The following is a 17,500-nucleotide window of genomic DNA, read 5'->3' as shown; positions in this document are numbered from 1 at the left end:
GCGCTATATTAAAGCTCAAGTTTTTTTTTTTTTTCATAGATAGTTAGAGGCTTTCACAGCCATGAGAGCCAAGAGGCCAAAGAAGCCAGAGTTTATCTCAGTTTCTGTGGTGTTAAACAGACAGTAACAATAACTTGCTACTCCTTAGAATAAATCACAATGTGAAATTGAATGTAAGCTTCAATTTAATATACGAAAAACAAATAAAATGGACGTTTCAGGTTCCCCTCTATCAACAAAACAGGACGAATGAAACATTACAGACGAATAGATAATGTGGTAGTGGCGTTGTTAAGATGAATAAACAAAAACATTGATGGGGCAGGAAATAGTTTGCTCCTTTGTAAGGAAGCACGAATTAAAATAGAACAATAGATGTTTATAAAAGGTGCACAATTAATTAAGTAAAAAAGGGTTGATAAATCCAATAAAAAAAGAAAAGATTCTATGACCAAAGTCAAAGAAGGCTCATTTTTTTTTTTTAATTTTGTTTTTTTTTTGGTGGAGGAGGGGGGGGGGGGGGTCTTTTTTTATTTTTTTTACTTTTCTCTTCTGATATCCTGATAATTTATCACATAAACATTTTTAGATAATTTTAGACACTCTTTACTCCTCAGTACTTAAAAACAATTAATCGAGACGCCATAATATTACACTAAGGAAACTTGATGACAGTAGTAATTAATGGTCTAGTGGTATGACTTGAAGGTCCAGGGTCTGAGACCCGTTCTGAATGGTGCATAGTTGAGCTTGGAAAAGGCTCTGTTCTCACATTCCCTCACCATATTCAGATTCAAGTGTAAAAAGAGTATCTGGTCATTAGCAGCGTTATCTCTGTCAGAAAAAAAATTGTATTATCACCAAACAGATGCCATGTCTCATCCTACATGTAAAGTGTTGCTGTTGGCTAGGGGCTCCTTGTAAAGCGCTTTGAGCACCTTAAGTGGATATAAGTAGTCCTTCAGAGCCAATAGGCCCTTGAAGCTGGAGATTATCCCGGTGTTTATAGTGTGAAACAGACAATAGCAATTGCATGCTACCCTTTGGATAGGACGCTAGTCTACTGCAAAATACTTTCCACCAGATCTTACAGAGCCGGCTACCCATTCACTGCTGGGTGGAGAGAGGGGTTGGAAAAAAAAATCTCGACTGCACACTTTGTGTGTGAAGCGAGTGCTCTACCAACTGAGCTGTTGATACCCCCTTAACTCACTCAAACCTAACACCAACACCGACTATATTTGTACGCGGGTTAAGTTTACCCCATGCCTATTTATTACATTTTTATGAGACAAATTATAGGCGTAGTATCAAAGCTAATGTTTTTAGTTTTTTACATGTTAATGATAATTGAATAAAACTATCTACAATGTACATGCTCATTTTAGATACATTTTTTCCAATTTTGAAAAGTAGCAAAAGTCGCTAGGATTGAGTGAGTTAAGTGGATATTGCACTATATAAATGCTCAAGTTTTTGTTGTTTAAAAAAACAAACTTAAAGAAACGTTAAACGAGACATCATGTTATACTAAGGAAACTTCATGACAGTAAATGAATTAAAACAAACGCCTTGTTACAGGAATTTTGATCAAAATCTGAAGGAAAAGAAAGCTGATATTATGCAGAAAATACTTCTGGAAGAGGAAAACATGAAACGGAGAAAACAGCGGCAACCATACCTGTGGGACTCACCAAGCAATGAAAAGAAAATGGTTTGTCCCTTCTTTCTCTCATTTGGTGGGTCTTTTGACCCCCCATGGTGGGCAGGGGGTCACTTGCTATGTCCTCTATCCCCCTATATATGTTTTCAGAGTTGCTCTCTATCATTGTCTTGGAATGGGATTACTTGGTTTTGTCCTGGCCTTTGCAGGAGTCCTTGGCTGAGAGGGAAACAGTCAAATGTATAGTATTAGTTTTGGGAGATGATAATTTATAATTTATTTTTCTTTTAAATCATCTTCCCGTTATATAATGATAGTTTTATTTCTTGTTTTGAATATATCTTGTAAACATTTGAGTGTATTCCTCATAGTGGGGTCCTGTGTTGGTGTCTAGATGACGCATTTATGAGATCTCAAACTAAGTACAGTGAAGATCTGCTCTTGGAATCTACATTTGTTCCCTATTGATATGATATAAGTCCAGATTTATGTAGGCTTTTACAGCCTTTTCTCTGCTCTTGTGCATTCGTGAACGTATTTAATTCACGTCTCTCAAACCTGGGCATGCCACATAGTGGAAGGAGGTGTCTGAATTAAACTTTACAAACAGTATTTTTCTGTTTCACAAAGAGCGTCAAGACGGCACTTGAATGCCTGCAATGAAGGGGCGTCGACAACTATTTGAGCAATTTCCCCTTTCTGTTACTTTTTCTTGAGTGCTTTTCTATAATTCTTTGACTTCCCCATTTCCTCCCTTTTACTGGTACTGATATGACCTAAATGTGTCGCAAGAACCGTAAATCCTTTTTAAAAAACCCACCCAAAAAACCCATTTCTTTCTTTGAAGCTTCTCATTTTCAATTTGCAGTTTTAGAATAGTTGAGGGGGCAGAAATACTGTCAAGTTATAATTATCATTTTATATTGATCAGGATGACAATGTTGTTACTATTATTACAATAGTATTAATGATGATGATGAAGAAGATGATGATAATAAAAAAAAAAATAAAAAAAAAAATAATAATAATAATAATAATAATAATAATAATAATAATAATAATAATAATAATAACAATAATAATAATAATGATATTGGTAATAATAAATAATAATAATGATGATGATGATGATGACGATGACGATGATGATGCTAATAAAGATGATGAACTTGAGCTTTTGTTGTTGTTGTTGTTGTTGACAGAGAGTTGCAAGCCACAAACAAAAGCCACTGAAAGCGTTGGATGATTACATACGTGACAACAAGAGTGAAGAATTGATGGAGTTGGACGATGTGGAGGACAATAAGGAACGTGAGATTTTGGTAAGTACATCTAGAAATGTGGTTGGTTCGTTTGTTTGTGGTGTATATGGATAGTAACGTGTTTAGAGGAGGAGGGAGAGAGAGAGGAGAGAGAGAGAGAGAGAGAGGAGAGAGAGAGAGAAGAGGAGAGAAGAAGAGAGAGAGAGAGAGAGAGAGAGAAGAGAGAGAAAGAGAGAGAGAGAGAGAGAGAGAGAGAGAGAGAGAGAGGAGAAGAGAGAGAAGAAGAGAGAGAGAGAGAGAGGGAAGAGAGAGAGAGAGAGAGGAGAGAGGGGAGAGAGAGAGAGAGAGAGAGAAGAGAGAGAGAGAGAGAGAGAGAGAGAGAGAGAAGAGAGAGAGAGAGAGAGAGAGAGAAGAGAGAAGGAGAGAGAGAGAGAAGAGGAGAGAGAGAGAGAGAGAGAGAGAGAGAGAGAGAGAGAGAGAAGAGAGAGAGAAAGAAGAGAGAGAGAGAGAGAGAGAGAGAGGAGGGAGGAGAGAAGAGGAGAGAGAGAGAGAGAGAGAGAGAGAGAGAGAGAGAGAGAGAGAGAGAGAGAGAGAGAGAGGAGGGGCTGGTGTGAGAACTGAACATGTTTTGTATCAATCTATGGCTATAACCCATCCAGTACTATCTATAGAAAACCGTGTATGGAAATAATAATTTTTCTTCATCAACTGTGATAACAGAAAAAAGGGAAACCTCTAAACATCCCTATCATTTGTATTTGTTGGTTAACCTATAGTTTACCTATTTATTCAACCAGGTATTGATGCAATTATTGGTTTGTTTTTGATGAGGCATGACGCCTTGATTAAAACTGTGTATTTTGTTCTTAATTAAGGTGGAAATGGTGTATTGTGTTTGCTATTTATTTTGTATTTCTTATGGGCAATGTCTGTGCTATGACAGTTCCATACAGAGGTTTTATTACTAAATATCTGTCCTCATGGCTTTACACATTTTATGTTGAATGTTATGAAAATGAGAAAACAAAGTGTTAGACAAACAACTTATATCGCCATTTCTATAAATACCACAAGAGACTTGTGTAGTCTTGAAAGATTGCTCTATTTATGAATGCCATTCAGGGAATCAATGAATTGGAATAACACTCAATTTGAACAATCTAAGGATAATGGTGCCGTTTCAATTAAGTACCTTGGACGGTATAATTTTTGCTATGTTATCTTTTTAAAAAAATAAAAAGTGTACTCGTCTTTATCCGAATCGTTTCCTATTAGTTCTTTACATCCAGATGTTTGACATTCTGACACTGTCTTTTCCTTATTGTCGTGAATTAAGAGAAAGATGGAGCAGTCACAAATGAGAAAGGAACTCCTTAAAAAAGAAGACAAGAGAAGAACCAGTTTGAGTGACTCAGTCCAAACAGAAAGCTTTGAGTCATTTCATTCCAACAACCCAGAGTTTCAGAGAATGTTGAGAAAATTGTCTGCAGAAGTGGTATCTAAGTTCTTGTTATAATGAAAAAATTCAACTTTTCCTATGTTTAAGTTATGTAGAATATAAGTATTTGTTAAAAAGTAAAAAAAAACCCAAAAAAAAACCCATTAAATGATAGCAGCAAAAAAAAAAAAAAAAAAAAAGAAAGAAAGAAAGAAAGAATTATATAAATATCAGTTTTTTGGGTTTTTTTTTTTAAAGGTCAATATCCCTATACCTTTTTATTGTCGTATTTAAAAGACGGAGATAAATCTAAATTGGCAAAGCAACGACAAACATAGGGTGTCTCCCATGCCTGAGGTTTAAAAAAAAAAGTATTAGTTATTATTATTCAAATTCTTTGAGTCGGTATTATTTAAAACTAAATTTTAGTAGAAAGGAATAAATAAAAACCCAGAAAAAAAATGACTGGCTATTTAAGTGGGTTTACAAATATTTTCCATTGATCAAATGGTTTATCATGGATATTGTCCACACGAGCAACAAAAAAGGAAATTATTAAAATCCTGTATCAATGCTTTATTTTGTCTTCTATACTTCAATGGTTTATAATTCTATTTAAAAAGAACACACTCCTTAAAAAACTGTTTTAAAATTAGCCATCATCTTCATAATTTTTTGTTGTTGCCAAGTGAGACTTTTTAAAAGATGCATTTGTAACAGCAGCGAATTTCAATCATATATTATTTTTAAAATCCTACTACGAAATCTTGATGTACAGTGTACAGCCTGTGTTGATTTGCGTTCTATTATTTGTTTATATTTAAAAGTTTTGATCAAAAATTGATTTAAATATGACAAGAAAGCAGTTTGAAATTTAGAATTTTACTTGAATTTCATGGTGGATTCTGTTATTGGTTTATTTTTACAAGTCTGATTTGTTTTCAACTTGGTTCATTGGACATTTAATTAAAGTAGAACAATTGATTATTATTAGTATTATTATAAATGATAACGATGATGATAATGATAATAATAATAATGATAATAATAATAATAATAATAATAATAATAATAATAATAATAATAATAATAATAATAATAATAATAATAATAATAATAATAATAACAATAATGATGATGATAATGATGATGATAATAATAATGATAATGACGATAATAAATAATAATAATAATAATATAATAATAATAATAATAATAATAATAATAATAATATAATAATATAATAATAATAATAATAATAATAATAACAATAACAATAATGATAATAATAATAATAAATAATAATAATATATAATAATAATAATAATATAATTTAAAGATAATAATGATAATAATGATAATAATAATAATAATAAATAATAATAATAATAATAATAATAATAATAATAATAATAATAATAATAATAATAATAATAATAATAATAATAATAACAATTGTTATTGATGTTATTATTATTATTGTTATCTTCTAGTTAATTACTGGTGCTATTAAAATTAGAATTGATGATTGAGCGTAAATTTTTTTTAATTACAAAAGAAACAATGTTCTCATCATAGTGTAAAGCTTGTTAACGTAAAATCAGTTTGTTGTTTTTAAAAAATTGTATTAAAACTTTTATTTGATTCTCACAGCAAGGAACTCCTTATGTTAGTTTAACAAATTTATCACCCCTTGTCGGAAACAATAACAAGGTTCGGAAGAAATTGGACAAAAATAAAAACAGGAGCTCGGTTGACACAGAGGTGGATGGAAATTCCGTAAAACTAGATGAAATAGAAAATGAGATAGAGGCTAATATTGGAAGTGACAAGGGAGAAGAAGGCGAAGAATCCGGGGAAAAAGAGGAAGAGGACGATGGTGAAAACGAGATTATTGATGAGGTCAGAGGAGTTTGAGTTACCTGTTTGGTTATTTGGATTTCAACTTTCAATTTTACTTTGGTTTCGACTGTTGGTTTGTTCTTGTTTCACTATATGTGACCCATGTCCACAGAATGGTGTTATGTCAGGGTGGTTTAGATGCTAAAAAATTGAATTTATAGTAAAAAATATGAGATGAGTAAAATTGTTTAATGGTTGCGGACATGTGATCTAGTGGTATGACACTTGCCTTCGGGATGTAAGGTCTAGGGTTTGAGGTGCACAGTTGAGTCTTTGGATAAGGCTCTTTATTCACATTTCTCTCACTGTACTCAGGTGTTGAATGAGTACCTGACTGTTAACAGGGTTGTGTCTCTCGTAAAAAAAATTATTATAAAATCACCGAACAGGCTACATGTGTCTCATCCTACATGTTAAATTTTGCTGTTGGGTTTAATGGATATTGGGCTATATATAACGGATCGACTGAAATGTTAGATATCTGAGCATTTTAACTTTAAACTCCCTTTTTGACATCTGGGTAGCATTGATGTAGTACCATTTTGAGGTGAAAGGTCATATCCTGTTATAATCATCATCACCCATCGTGATTTGTACCGGTCAGCTGTCTCCACGTATCGCGATCCTCTGTGATGTGCATGAAGTCTGCGTTGCTTTTGAAATCACTTTTGGCCATTCTTAGGTTATTTAAATATGTCATTCTCTGTCTTCTTCTAGCTATCTTTCCTTCAATCATCCCAGTTTTACCAACTTTACTATTTCCTCTTTACAGAACATTTTTGTAGAGCATATCTATGCTTTAGATTCCTAATATGTATCTTATTATATATCCTATTAATTATTATACCAATTTTAGTTTTATATATGTGTACTAGATATTTTGATATGTTGATGTACAGCTCCAGTAAGCAGTTTAATTATTACTAATATTATGATCAATATCAAATTTTTTTTATTAAAATTTTTTTTTTTTTTAAGGTCAATATCCCTATACCTGTTTATTGTCGTATTTAAAAGACGGAGATAAATCTAAATTGGCAAAGCAACGACAAACATTGGGTGTCTCCCATTCCTGAGGTGAAAAAAAAAAAAGAGAAAAAAAAAAAAGCAGTTTAATTGGAACTAGGCGCTATATAAATTCATTATGTTATGACGAAATTGTATACAAACTGCTTTTCTTAAGGCCATACCATTGAGATGTCTAGTGGCTTAAATGCGCAAACTTAATTTAGGTCATGCTGTGAGTCTAAGATCATACTGTTCCACATCACAGTGAGGTTATAGAATAGCATCCAGTCCTAAGGATAGCTTGCAATTATCACAGTCTGTTTAACACTATGGAAACTGGGATTTAACTCTGGATCTATGTGTCTTATGAATGTCTCTTTCAATGCTTTCTGAACCTTAATTATTGGCCATTCTGTAAACCTTTTTGATAAATTGATGTATACAGATACATGCATATGCACACACACTCAAACACACACACACCTACACTCACAGTCTCACATACACATATACATGCATCCACGTGCACATACATACACACATACACACACACACACAAGCGTGCTGTTGATTTTTTGTGTTTGTTTTCATACTGTACACTGGTATTTGGAGTAACGGCAACATTTGAAATTATGACTTCGTTAATGATAATAATTGTCCATCTACCCCTTTTCCAGGAAAAGTTGGACAAAGCAGAGGAAGAGCGAGCTCTACAAGGGGATGCAACAGATGACATTTTTTTGCCTCACATTGACCAATCCGATTCTTCTTCCGACGAAAATGGTATGGCATTTTCATTCATTGTTAATCTCCATTCGATTCCAACTTTTGATGTATTGTCAAGTTGTTTGCAATTAGTTTTAGTAAATTTGTTTTGTCACGTGTATCAATTTTTTAAAAAGGCGAGCAATGCTCTAAGACTGGTATGTGAAGGATTTTATATTTTCACTAGGCTTATCCTTGTGACCTTCACCTTGTTTTAGGGTATTTCTTCATTACTATCTAGTTGGTCTTTGCAATGTTGTGATTTGTGATGACTGACACATATCGATATGTATACATTTTACTTTTCAGAAGAGGAACAAATGGATTTGGCCAAACCTGAGTTTGAAGGATTATGGGATATGGAAACCAAACCTTACCGAATTCCCAAAGATTATGACACTGCCTCTCTCAAACCACTTGGGGGAAGTAAGATGGATAAGGTAGACATTCATGCTGGATTTTCTTGATTTGTTTGTTTTTAAGGCATAAATTATCTGTGACTTCTGCTCTGTTGTGATCATTTTTAAAAATTTTGATTAACAAGACAACTGGTCATTGTCATCTGAATAATCTCTCAAAAATAATTAGGACCTTTGCAATTCGATTTTCTCACAGATGAGCTTGAGGCTGTCTTTCCTTTATTCCTTCATGGTAATCTATAGCTAGATGACCTAAATGCAGATGTTTTGACTATTGAGATGTGACTGAATGGAGGCCAGAGTCCAGATTTGATAATATTATTCGTGTCATCAAATCTTATCTCATCCCGCCAAAGTAATCTTCTATAATTACCAAAAAACGTTATATATACAAATAAATGAACACTGTTTCAAACTTTGAAGACTCACCAATGTCAATGTTTATTGATACTAGTATTTGAATTAAAAAATATTGTTCTTTTATGTATATATTAGAAATGTTTTTGTTTGTTATTGTATTTTGTTTTGGCATTTTTTAAAATTTTGGTGCTTATATATATAAATAAATGGACAATAGTTTGAACTTTAAAGAGCTCAGATTTAAATACCAATATCATTTTTTGTATTTAAAAAATCTTGTTTCTTTCTTCAGGAAATCATGAAGAAGACTTTGGACAAAACAAGAGACGGAATTGTAATCCAACAAGTTGCTGCAGGACGAGAGTTTACAGGCTGTCCATTCTATAGCAAGCCTGACGTCATCCACTTCAAGGTCTGAATTGACTGATTGACATTGACACATCACATTGGCACAATCATTATGGCAAAGTCTGAATTGACTGATTGACATTGACACATCACATTGGCACAATCATCATGGCAAAGACTTTAACTGACATTTTAGAAAAAAAAATTGTCTTTTTAACTCTTTGGCTACGGAGGGTTATTATCTGATTAGACAGGGCTATTTTCTGCTTTCAATTTAATAAACCAACCCTGCCTTACCAGAATTATACGGTCGGCTTTACGGAAAAGTGGGCTATCCTGCATTAGAAAAAGGTCTTCAAAAAGTTACTTGGACACATTAAAAAAAAGAAAAATTCTATATTGAACCGCTTTTTTTTTTTTTTTAAATCATTCAATTTTTAAGATCAAAAGGGTTAACATGAAATAATGACATTGTGTTGAAAAGAAACTTGGCTTGATATATTAAAAAGAACAATTCATTTGATACAATACTCAAGATTTTGTTTTTTCACATCATCATTCTTGAAAAAAAAACCCAAAACCCAACAATTTATTACTGCAAAACAATGCTAAATGTAAACTAAGTATAAATTAATATTCTTAGTTTTTATATTTATCAACTTGTTTTTTTTAAAAACGATAAGAATGTATGCTGCCACATTCTCTTTTTAGATAAGTAGAAAAATGAATCAAATGATATACATGAATATTTTGCAGCTGGATTTACAAATTCAATGTTTTTTAAAGTGCCTTTTTCATTCGTTTTGGGCTTCAGGACTTTGTTGTTGGGAAGACATACAAGAAAAAGGTTCTTCTTACAAATGTGTCCTACACGGTGAATTACATCAAATTTATGGACATCACTGAACGCCTGAAGGATTTCGTCAAAATACAGTGAGTGGATTTAAAATAAAAACACAGCCAGTGATTGTACAATCAATTATAGTTTCAATCAAAATACAGTGTGAAGATTTACAATCGAAATACACAGTCAGTGGATGAACAATCAAAACCAAATTTACAATAAAAAATAGTCAGTACATTTTCAATCAGATACACTCAGTTGATTTACAATATATATACAGTCAGTTCATTGACAATGAAATCACAATTAGAGATTTACAGTTAAAATTCAGTCTGTATTATATCTACATTGAATATATATATATATATATATATATATATATATATATATATATATATATATATATATATATATATATATATATATATATATATATGTTACTAAATATTATTGTGATCATTTAAATATATGTACCCCTCTTCTTAGAGTAAATTCTGTGTCTGTATCTTGGTGAGGCTTTTGCATAGTCTCAAATTAGTCTACGAGATTGCTTGCTCTTAAATCTACTTTTTCCCCCCCAAATTTGAACAAGTTCCCTTTCTTCTTACGTTATAAAAAATTCTTGATTGCATGTAAGTGCATTTCTATAATCTTTTAATTATCCCCATCGGTTTCTTTATGGGTAGAACTGAAATGACCTGAATGTACCAAAAGCAACCATAAGTCCCTAAAAGAAACAACTATTATGAAGCTATTCTCATGTCAGGGCATACTATCATCTTATAAAACATACCTTTCTGATAAGGCTGTCATTATAACTATCGTTTTTTGGGTTTTTTTTTTTTTGTTTGTTTTCTTTTTTCTTTTTGATTTAATGAAAGAATCATTTAAAAATCGGAGGCGATGGATTTTAAATATATTTTTTTTTCCCTTGAAAATTTTGTTGAAGTTAGTCATAGACTGTGCAATTAATCGAATGGTAATAATCTGAATTAAGCTTACAATTTATGTGAAGATAATTTGTTTGTTTTAATCTCCTGTCAGCTTTGACCCTCCAGGACAAATGTCTGCTGGTCTTACTTGTGAAATGATTGTCACGTTCAAACCAATGGTAAGATGAGGAATGATGATGATGGTGATGGTGATAATGAGGAGGAAGAGGAGGAGGAGGAGGAGAGGGATGATGATGGTGATGAGAAGAGATGATGATGATGATGATGATGATGATGATGATGATGATGATGATGATGATGATGATGATGATCATAATGGCTATGATGATGATGATGATGATGATGATGATGATGATGATGATGATGATGATGACAACAATAATGGTGATCTTGATGATGATAATCGTGGTGATCTTCACGATGATATGACAAACATGGCATTTTGATTGCAGATTCCCATAGTTTGAATCTGCTCAACATTTTTCACGATACTTCATTGTTTTTCTTATAGTTGGCCATTGCTGTAAAAGTCATCTAATCTTTACCATCCTTTTCCGTACTCAAAGTCTTATTGTGTCTAATACTACTAATATGTACTCATTTACAATTGAGTTGAGGGAAATAATTTTTGACCATTCGTTTCAATTCAGTATAATGTCAGTTTGATATTTATTTATTTATTTATTTATTTATTTATTTATTTATTTATTTATTTATTTATGTATTTATTTATTTATTTATTTGTTTATTTCTTTATTTATTTATTTATTTATTTATTTATTTATAATCTATCTATTATTGATTTATAACTATGGATTCTACTTTTTGACACAAAATCATAAATGTTGTTATCTTCAAACAGATCAACGAAGACCTCAATGGGGAGGTGATGTTCCTCACCCAGACTGGGCCTTTCCAAATCCCCCTCGTCTGCAGCACCAAAAAATGTGATGTAAGTTTTAATTGTGTTTTAGCTGTTTATTAATGCGATCACATTTGTCCTCCACTGTCCAGTAATAAACTTGCAGGTGGCTCTGAAACAGTTCTTAGGTCGGAGGAAGTCTTCCGAAGCTGGGTTGGTGAAATTAATTTGGAGGTGTAGTCATACGCTACTACTACTACTACTACTACTACTACTACTACTACTACTACTACTACTACTACTACTACTACTACTACTACTACTACTACTACTTACTACTACTAGTACTACTACTAGTACTACTACTACTACTACCACAACAACTACTACTACTACTACTGCTACTACTACTACTACTACTACTACTACTACTACTACTACTACTACTACTACTACTACTACTACTACTACTACTACTACTACTACTACTACTACTACTACTACTACTACTACTAATATGAAACAATATAAATAAATAAAGATATTAATTGGACTGTTTTATTGATTAATGAATGGAGAGGGAGAAGGTGATAGACTTTTAAAGGGAGGTGAAAGAGTGGTTCAGCTAATTTATTTATTTGTCCACTCATCCGGATTTTAATTAATAAAATAAATGTAATTTAGATCACACTTTGGTAAGATAAAAACATAAAAACGTTGTGTATGAAATTATACTGCCAGCCCTATCTAATATTTGAAAATACAAACAATACTAAAAAACAAAACAAAAACAAAAACAAACAAAAAAATAGATTATGTAAGGATGCCCTTCTTCCAACTAAAGCCAACCCCCCCCCCCCCCCCCCCCAACTTTTTGAAATCTTTTGGCTGACCTTGGTCGGTACTTTTGTGTTGATTTTATAAAAAATATGAAAGTGTTAGTTGTTTAAAGGCAACAGTTAAGGGAAAGTTAAATGGATGTAATGTATCCTTTTCTGTGTTTTAATGGTGATGCCATTTTACACAAAATATTTTCATATTATATGGTCACTCCAAGAAAACTTTCAGACTTTTACAAAATTTTAGCAAAGGGCATTCCTGCTTATGCTAACTTGGTGCATTGTGTAATTGCTGGAATGTGTAATATTTTATTCCACAGTTGTGCCTTGATACACACACTGTGGACTTTGGCACAGCCGTCATCGGCGAGACCTTGAAAAGGACCGTGACATTGACAAACCGAGGAGCTCTTAGCACTAAGTTTGACTTTTTCAAAGTGACAGGAATGAAACAGAGGACATTGACAACTGCTGTTACCTCCCTTGGTAGAATGGTGAGGAGATTTTGGTTTTCTTTCGGTACAAAAAGGATTTCTCTTCTTTTTTTTTTCTTCTAAACTTAAATATTTAGAAATGTATATATAAATATTATATATAAAACATTTAAACGTCTAATAAAATGATTGGATGTAGGGCGTACAAAAAATAAAGAATTTTCTTTCCAGTATCATCAGTGAAATGAGGAATGATTTCAAAATGGCATTTGATAAGGTCTAGAGAAGTAATGGTGATCTTTTCTAAGCCTGAGCCTTCCCCCCCCCCCCTCCACCTTCTCTGATTCTGATCAAGATAAAGTCAACACAAAATTGGCTCATACTCTCACTACTTTTGTTTACATTTGGTAATAGATATTGTTAAAAATAAAAGAAGACGGAGATAAAATTGGGAGGCGGTTCAGATACTTAACAAAAATCTGTAAAATTGAGTGTGACACAGATATTCTTACTTATCCATTGTCAGTTTTATTTTGCATTTACTTTTATCCAGAGTATGAATTAAGCCTGGGATATCACAGCTCATTTTTAAAAACAATGGGAAAATGATATTTATATGTTGACAGTTATGAGATGTAGAGATATATTTGAACCAATCATAATATATGAATTACAGGGAGGTAACAATTCTCATGAATTTGAAGATAATGTCTAAAATAAATCCACTGAATGCAGGACAGTTCTTCGAGCACGCTAATTTGTGGCATTGAGAAAAGACAATCTCATGAAAAGCCTTTGGAGGAATCAGAGAAAGACGAGCAATCTGTCAATCAAGAGCCCAATCTAGAGGGGATGGTATTTACATTTAGAGTTACCTGTTCTTGGCATGGGATTTCTTTTTTCCTTTTATTTTTTTACCCTTTTCGAATTGATTTGATTATTTTTTTATTTTTTTTTTTTGTTCAAGTGTTTATTTTCTTTTAAACAACTTCTTTAGTTGCTTTATTTTTAAAAGCATTTTTAAAAATCTTTTGCGTAATATTTGGAATGGTTTTCCTAACTGGTGTAATATATTTCCAATGTTTTAATGCTGATTTTATGAGAGATGATAAGGATATTATCACGTGGTATTTCTCTCTGAAGTTGGTGACTTGCTCTAAAGTGGTTTAGGTTATCCTCCTCTCCTCCTTATAGTATCTGTCCAATTATATTGTGTATGGAGCTTGTTAACAAGGCATATTAACCCTTTATGTGCCGGATTCGATTCGATTCTATTCCAAGCCAATATCATATCTTTCCATTTTAACAACTAAACAGTAACAATGATGGGACTTGTTTTCAATGAAGCCTAAATTTAAATGTTGTTTCTGTTTTCGTGGTAAAAATGGTTAGATATTATTTTGGTATTACTAGATTTGTGATGGGAGAAATTATAATTTGAAAAAAATAAACAGTGTTGCCATCGAGTTGGTTTATTTATCAAATGAAAAGAAATAAAACGATAAAGATCAAGCACAAGTGAAATGGAAAAAAAGAAGATCTAGCAATCAAAAAAAAATAAATGAATAAAAAAAAAGAAAGAAAAAGAAAAAAAAAAGAAAGAAAGAAAAAATAAAAAGAACTCGAAACATTTTACACCTGAGTACAGTGAGCACGTCTGATTTGTATGCAGTGACATGTTCATCAATGGATGTTGCGTTACAGACTGAGCTGTGACGTGACTCTCATTGTAGAAGAAAATTTATGTGATTTGTATGGTTCAAAGGTTAGCAACTGTATTTCTAAAAATGTCTTCCTTTCTTTCTCTCTTTCTTTCTTTCTTTCTTTCTTTCTTTCTTTTTTACTTTCTTTCTTTCTTTCTTTCTTTCTTTCTTTCTTTCTTTCTTTCTTTGATTTATTTATTTAAAGAAATATTTACTTATTTATTTATTTAATTATTTATTTATTTATTTATTTATTTATTCATTAATTTAATTTTGCCAGAAAGTTATCAATTAAATGATCATTGTTAATCGTTTGTCTTCATCAGACAGCAGATTCAAGTCGTGGGGTAAGCCCAGACTCAGCCGATGTTGGAGACAAACCCAAGGCTCCAGGAAGTTCCAGTCTTTTGGTCACAGGCAAGAAGAAATCAGAGGAAGGTGAGGGTCTTTTTTAACGCTAAATCAAAAGAGTTCACACAATATTAACCCTTCATATTCGTGGCTAGAATTTAGTCTAGCCTGACATTGTGTATTATTATTTCACCAAAAGAGTAATAACTGCGTTGAGACTCTGGTTTTCAGTACGACAGTTACTGTTTTCCCTGTAGAAATAGTTTGGGGATACTTCAGGTCATAGATGGGAAATAAATATGATTTAAAAGACATTCAGTTATGCTGATAAAAGGCTATAAGCATTTTTGTTATTCACAAAATAAAGTTATCTGCCATTGTAAATCATCTCCTCTCATCACAAATTCAAACATTGCAGATATGAAACCTGCACTGGGATTAGAATCCAAAATCCTTTCATCCATAACTGTTGAACTTTAACCATAAAACGTGTCAGGCTACTATGATTGCCATTTTTTTTGTAGGGCAAAATTTCTACATGCATTATTGGAAAAAACTGTTTAAAAAGATAATGGTTCTTAGTTTTAACGTTAAAACCAGTTTTGATAAATTTTATATGGTCGCCTTGGATTATCTTGCAGCTCATTATCTCATAATTTGTACTCTTGATATGTAATCTTTTTGGGCCATGTTACTTGTGACTATGTGATCTTGTGTATGGCACTCACCTTCAGATTAGAAGGTTCAGGGTTTGAGTCATGCTCTGAGCAGCGCATAGTTCAGCCCTTGGAAAAGTCTCTTTACTCACATACTCTCGCTGTACTCAGGTGTAAAATGATTAACTGGCCGTTAACAGTGTCATCTCTGTCCGAAAAAATATGTAATATCGGGTAATAGGTGTCGTGTCTCGTCTTATTTGTTAAGTGTTGCTGTAGGCCAGGCACCCTTTGTAAAGCGCTTTGAGTAGGTTTAGTGGATATTGCACTACATAAAGGCTCGAGATTTTTGGGTTTAACATTATTTTTTTTTATTATCACAACAACTTAAATAGGATATCTATTAAACTTAATAATGTAATATCATATTTACATTGCATTTAGCTTTTCATACCCAATGAAACTTTCAATCTTAGAAACGTAATGCTTTTTAGAAATTCCTAATATTGCTGGCATAGTGGAGTAAAAAAGCCTTTTGAAGAACTGCACTCTTGAATCCCCATGTGTCAAGGCCTTGTGTCAACCCGATCTAAGCTTACATTCAATTTCACATCGTTATTCATGTGTCAAGGAATCAGTACATTTTAATATTTTTAAGGTACATAGCAAGGTGTCTAAAACCGTGGACGGTACCAAAAAAAAGAATTACAAAAATGAAAGTTATTCGCTCCCAAAAAATTAGAAAAAGCCCCCACTTAACAAGGATGGTTTCTGGCCAAACTATTCTTCAGCCCCCCCCCCCCCCCCCCCACCAAAGAAAAAAAAAAAAAATGATATCACACACAATATGATGTAGGGTTTCGGAGAAGTGAGTTTCTGAAGGCTGAAGATAGATTTGAGTATAAAACTTTCCGTGCTATGTATCTTTTTTTTCCTAATCGGTTTTGTTTTGTTGTTGTTCTTTTAGCTGTTTTAATCATTTTTTTAAACATTATGTTTTTGTTTTTCCTATATTTAAATTATTAGAGCTGGAGAAAATCCCAGAGGCTGGAGAAGTAAGCGTCGTTCCTCCCGAGAATGAGGTGCCTCCTGTTCCAGAAGAGAGTGAGAATGCTACAGAAGGCAATGTGGAGCCAACTGTGGAGCTCAGCGAACAAAAACAGGACAGGGAATCTGATGAAGGTGAGTTATCTGTTCGGTGGTTTCATAATGTATGGGGGTGTAAATGATGATGAAAAGGATGATTTAAAGTAAACAGTGATTTGATTAATGGTATGAATGATGTGTAAGTGACTGTATAAACAAGAGAAAAGATAATATTATAAGCAATGTGTTACTGATGTAGACGGAATTTTTAATATTGGTATAAATAGTGATATTGAGTCACGTTAAAATGAGGGAAGGAATTAATCATTTTGTACGTGATAATGACATAAATGAGTTCACAATAAATGATGATGTAAATAATGTTGTAAATAATTATATAAATGAAGAGTAAATCGGGTGAATGAATAAATTCATGTTGTAAATGATGATATAAATAAGGAATAATTTTGTTTTAAAAATATGATTTTGTAAATTGGGAAGGAAAATATTACATACGCTCATTTCCTCTTTTCCCCCCCCCCCCCTCTCTCTCTCTCTCCCTCTTTCTGTCTCTCTCTCTCTCTTTCCCTCTCTATCTATCTATTTA

At 32.5% G+C, this 17,500-nt stretch overlaps 2 protein-coding genes across 5 annotated transcripts in view; both read left to right on the top strand.

Moving 5' to 3' along the window:
* Positions 1-17,500, top strand: part of LOC144970016 (cilia- and flagella-associated protein 74-like) — a 56,260-nt gene that overhangs the window by 8,827 nt on the left and 29,933 nt on the right. For all 4 annotated transcript variants that reach the window (XM_078909187.1, XM_078909186.1, XM_078909184.1 and 1 more), the window contains 11 exons: positions 1,582-1,714; positions 2,866-2,985; positions 7,951-8,056; positions 8,348-8,478; positions 9,110-9,229; positions 9,980-10,098; positions 11,054-11,120; positions 11,825-11,914; positions 12,984-13,157; positions 15,127-15,238; positions 16,834-16,989. In XM_078909187.1, coding sequence (XP_078765313.1) covers positions 1,582-1,714; positions 2,866-2,985; positions 7,951-8,056; positions 8,348-8,478; positions 9,110-9,229; positions 9,980-10,098; positions 11,054-11,120; positions 11,825-11,914; positions 12,984-13,157; positions 15,127-15,238; positions 16,834-16,989 — 1,328 coding nt within the window. The remainder of the gene's footprint in view (positions 1-1,581; positions 1,715-2,865; positions 2,986-7,950; positions 8,057-8,347; positions 8,479-9,109; positions 9,230-9,979; positions 10,099-11,053; positions 11,121-11,824; positions 11,915-12,983; positions 13,158-15,126; positions 15,239-16,833; positions 16,990-17,500) is intronic.
* Positions 4,136-6,372, top strand: LOC144970017 (uncharacterized). Its single transcript, XM_078909188.1, has 2 exons — positions 4,136-4,420; positions 6,017-6,372. Exons 1-2 carry the CDS (start codon positions 4,268-4,270, stop codon positions 6,278-6,280), a joined length of 417 nt encoding a protein of 138 aa, XP_078765314.1. The 5' UTR covers positions 4,136-4,267; the 3' UTR covers positions 6,281-6,372.

The sequence above is a fragment of the Berghia stephanieae genome, chromosome 4 (assembly GCF_034508935.2).
Source record: "Berghia stephanieae isolate SIO BIC M18660-M18661 chromosome 4, UCSD_Bste_1.3, whole genome shotgun sequence".
Lineage (NCBI taxonomy): Eukaryota > Metazoa > Mollusca > Gastropoda > Nudibranchia > Aeolidiidae > Berghia > Berghia stephanieae.
The sequence above is the reverse complement of the archived record's forward strand: the minus strand, read 5'-3'. Positions and strand labels throughout refer to the sequence as shown.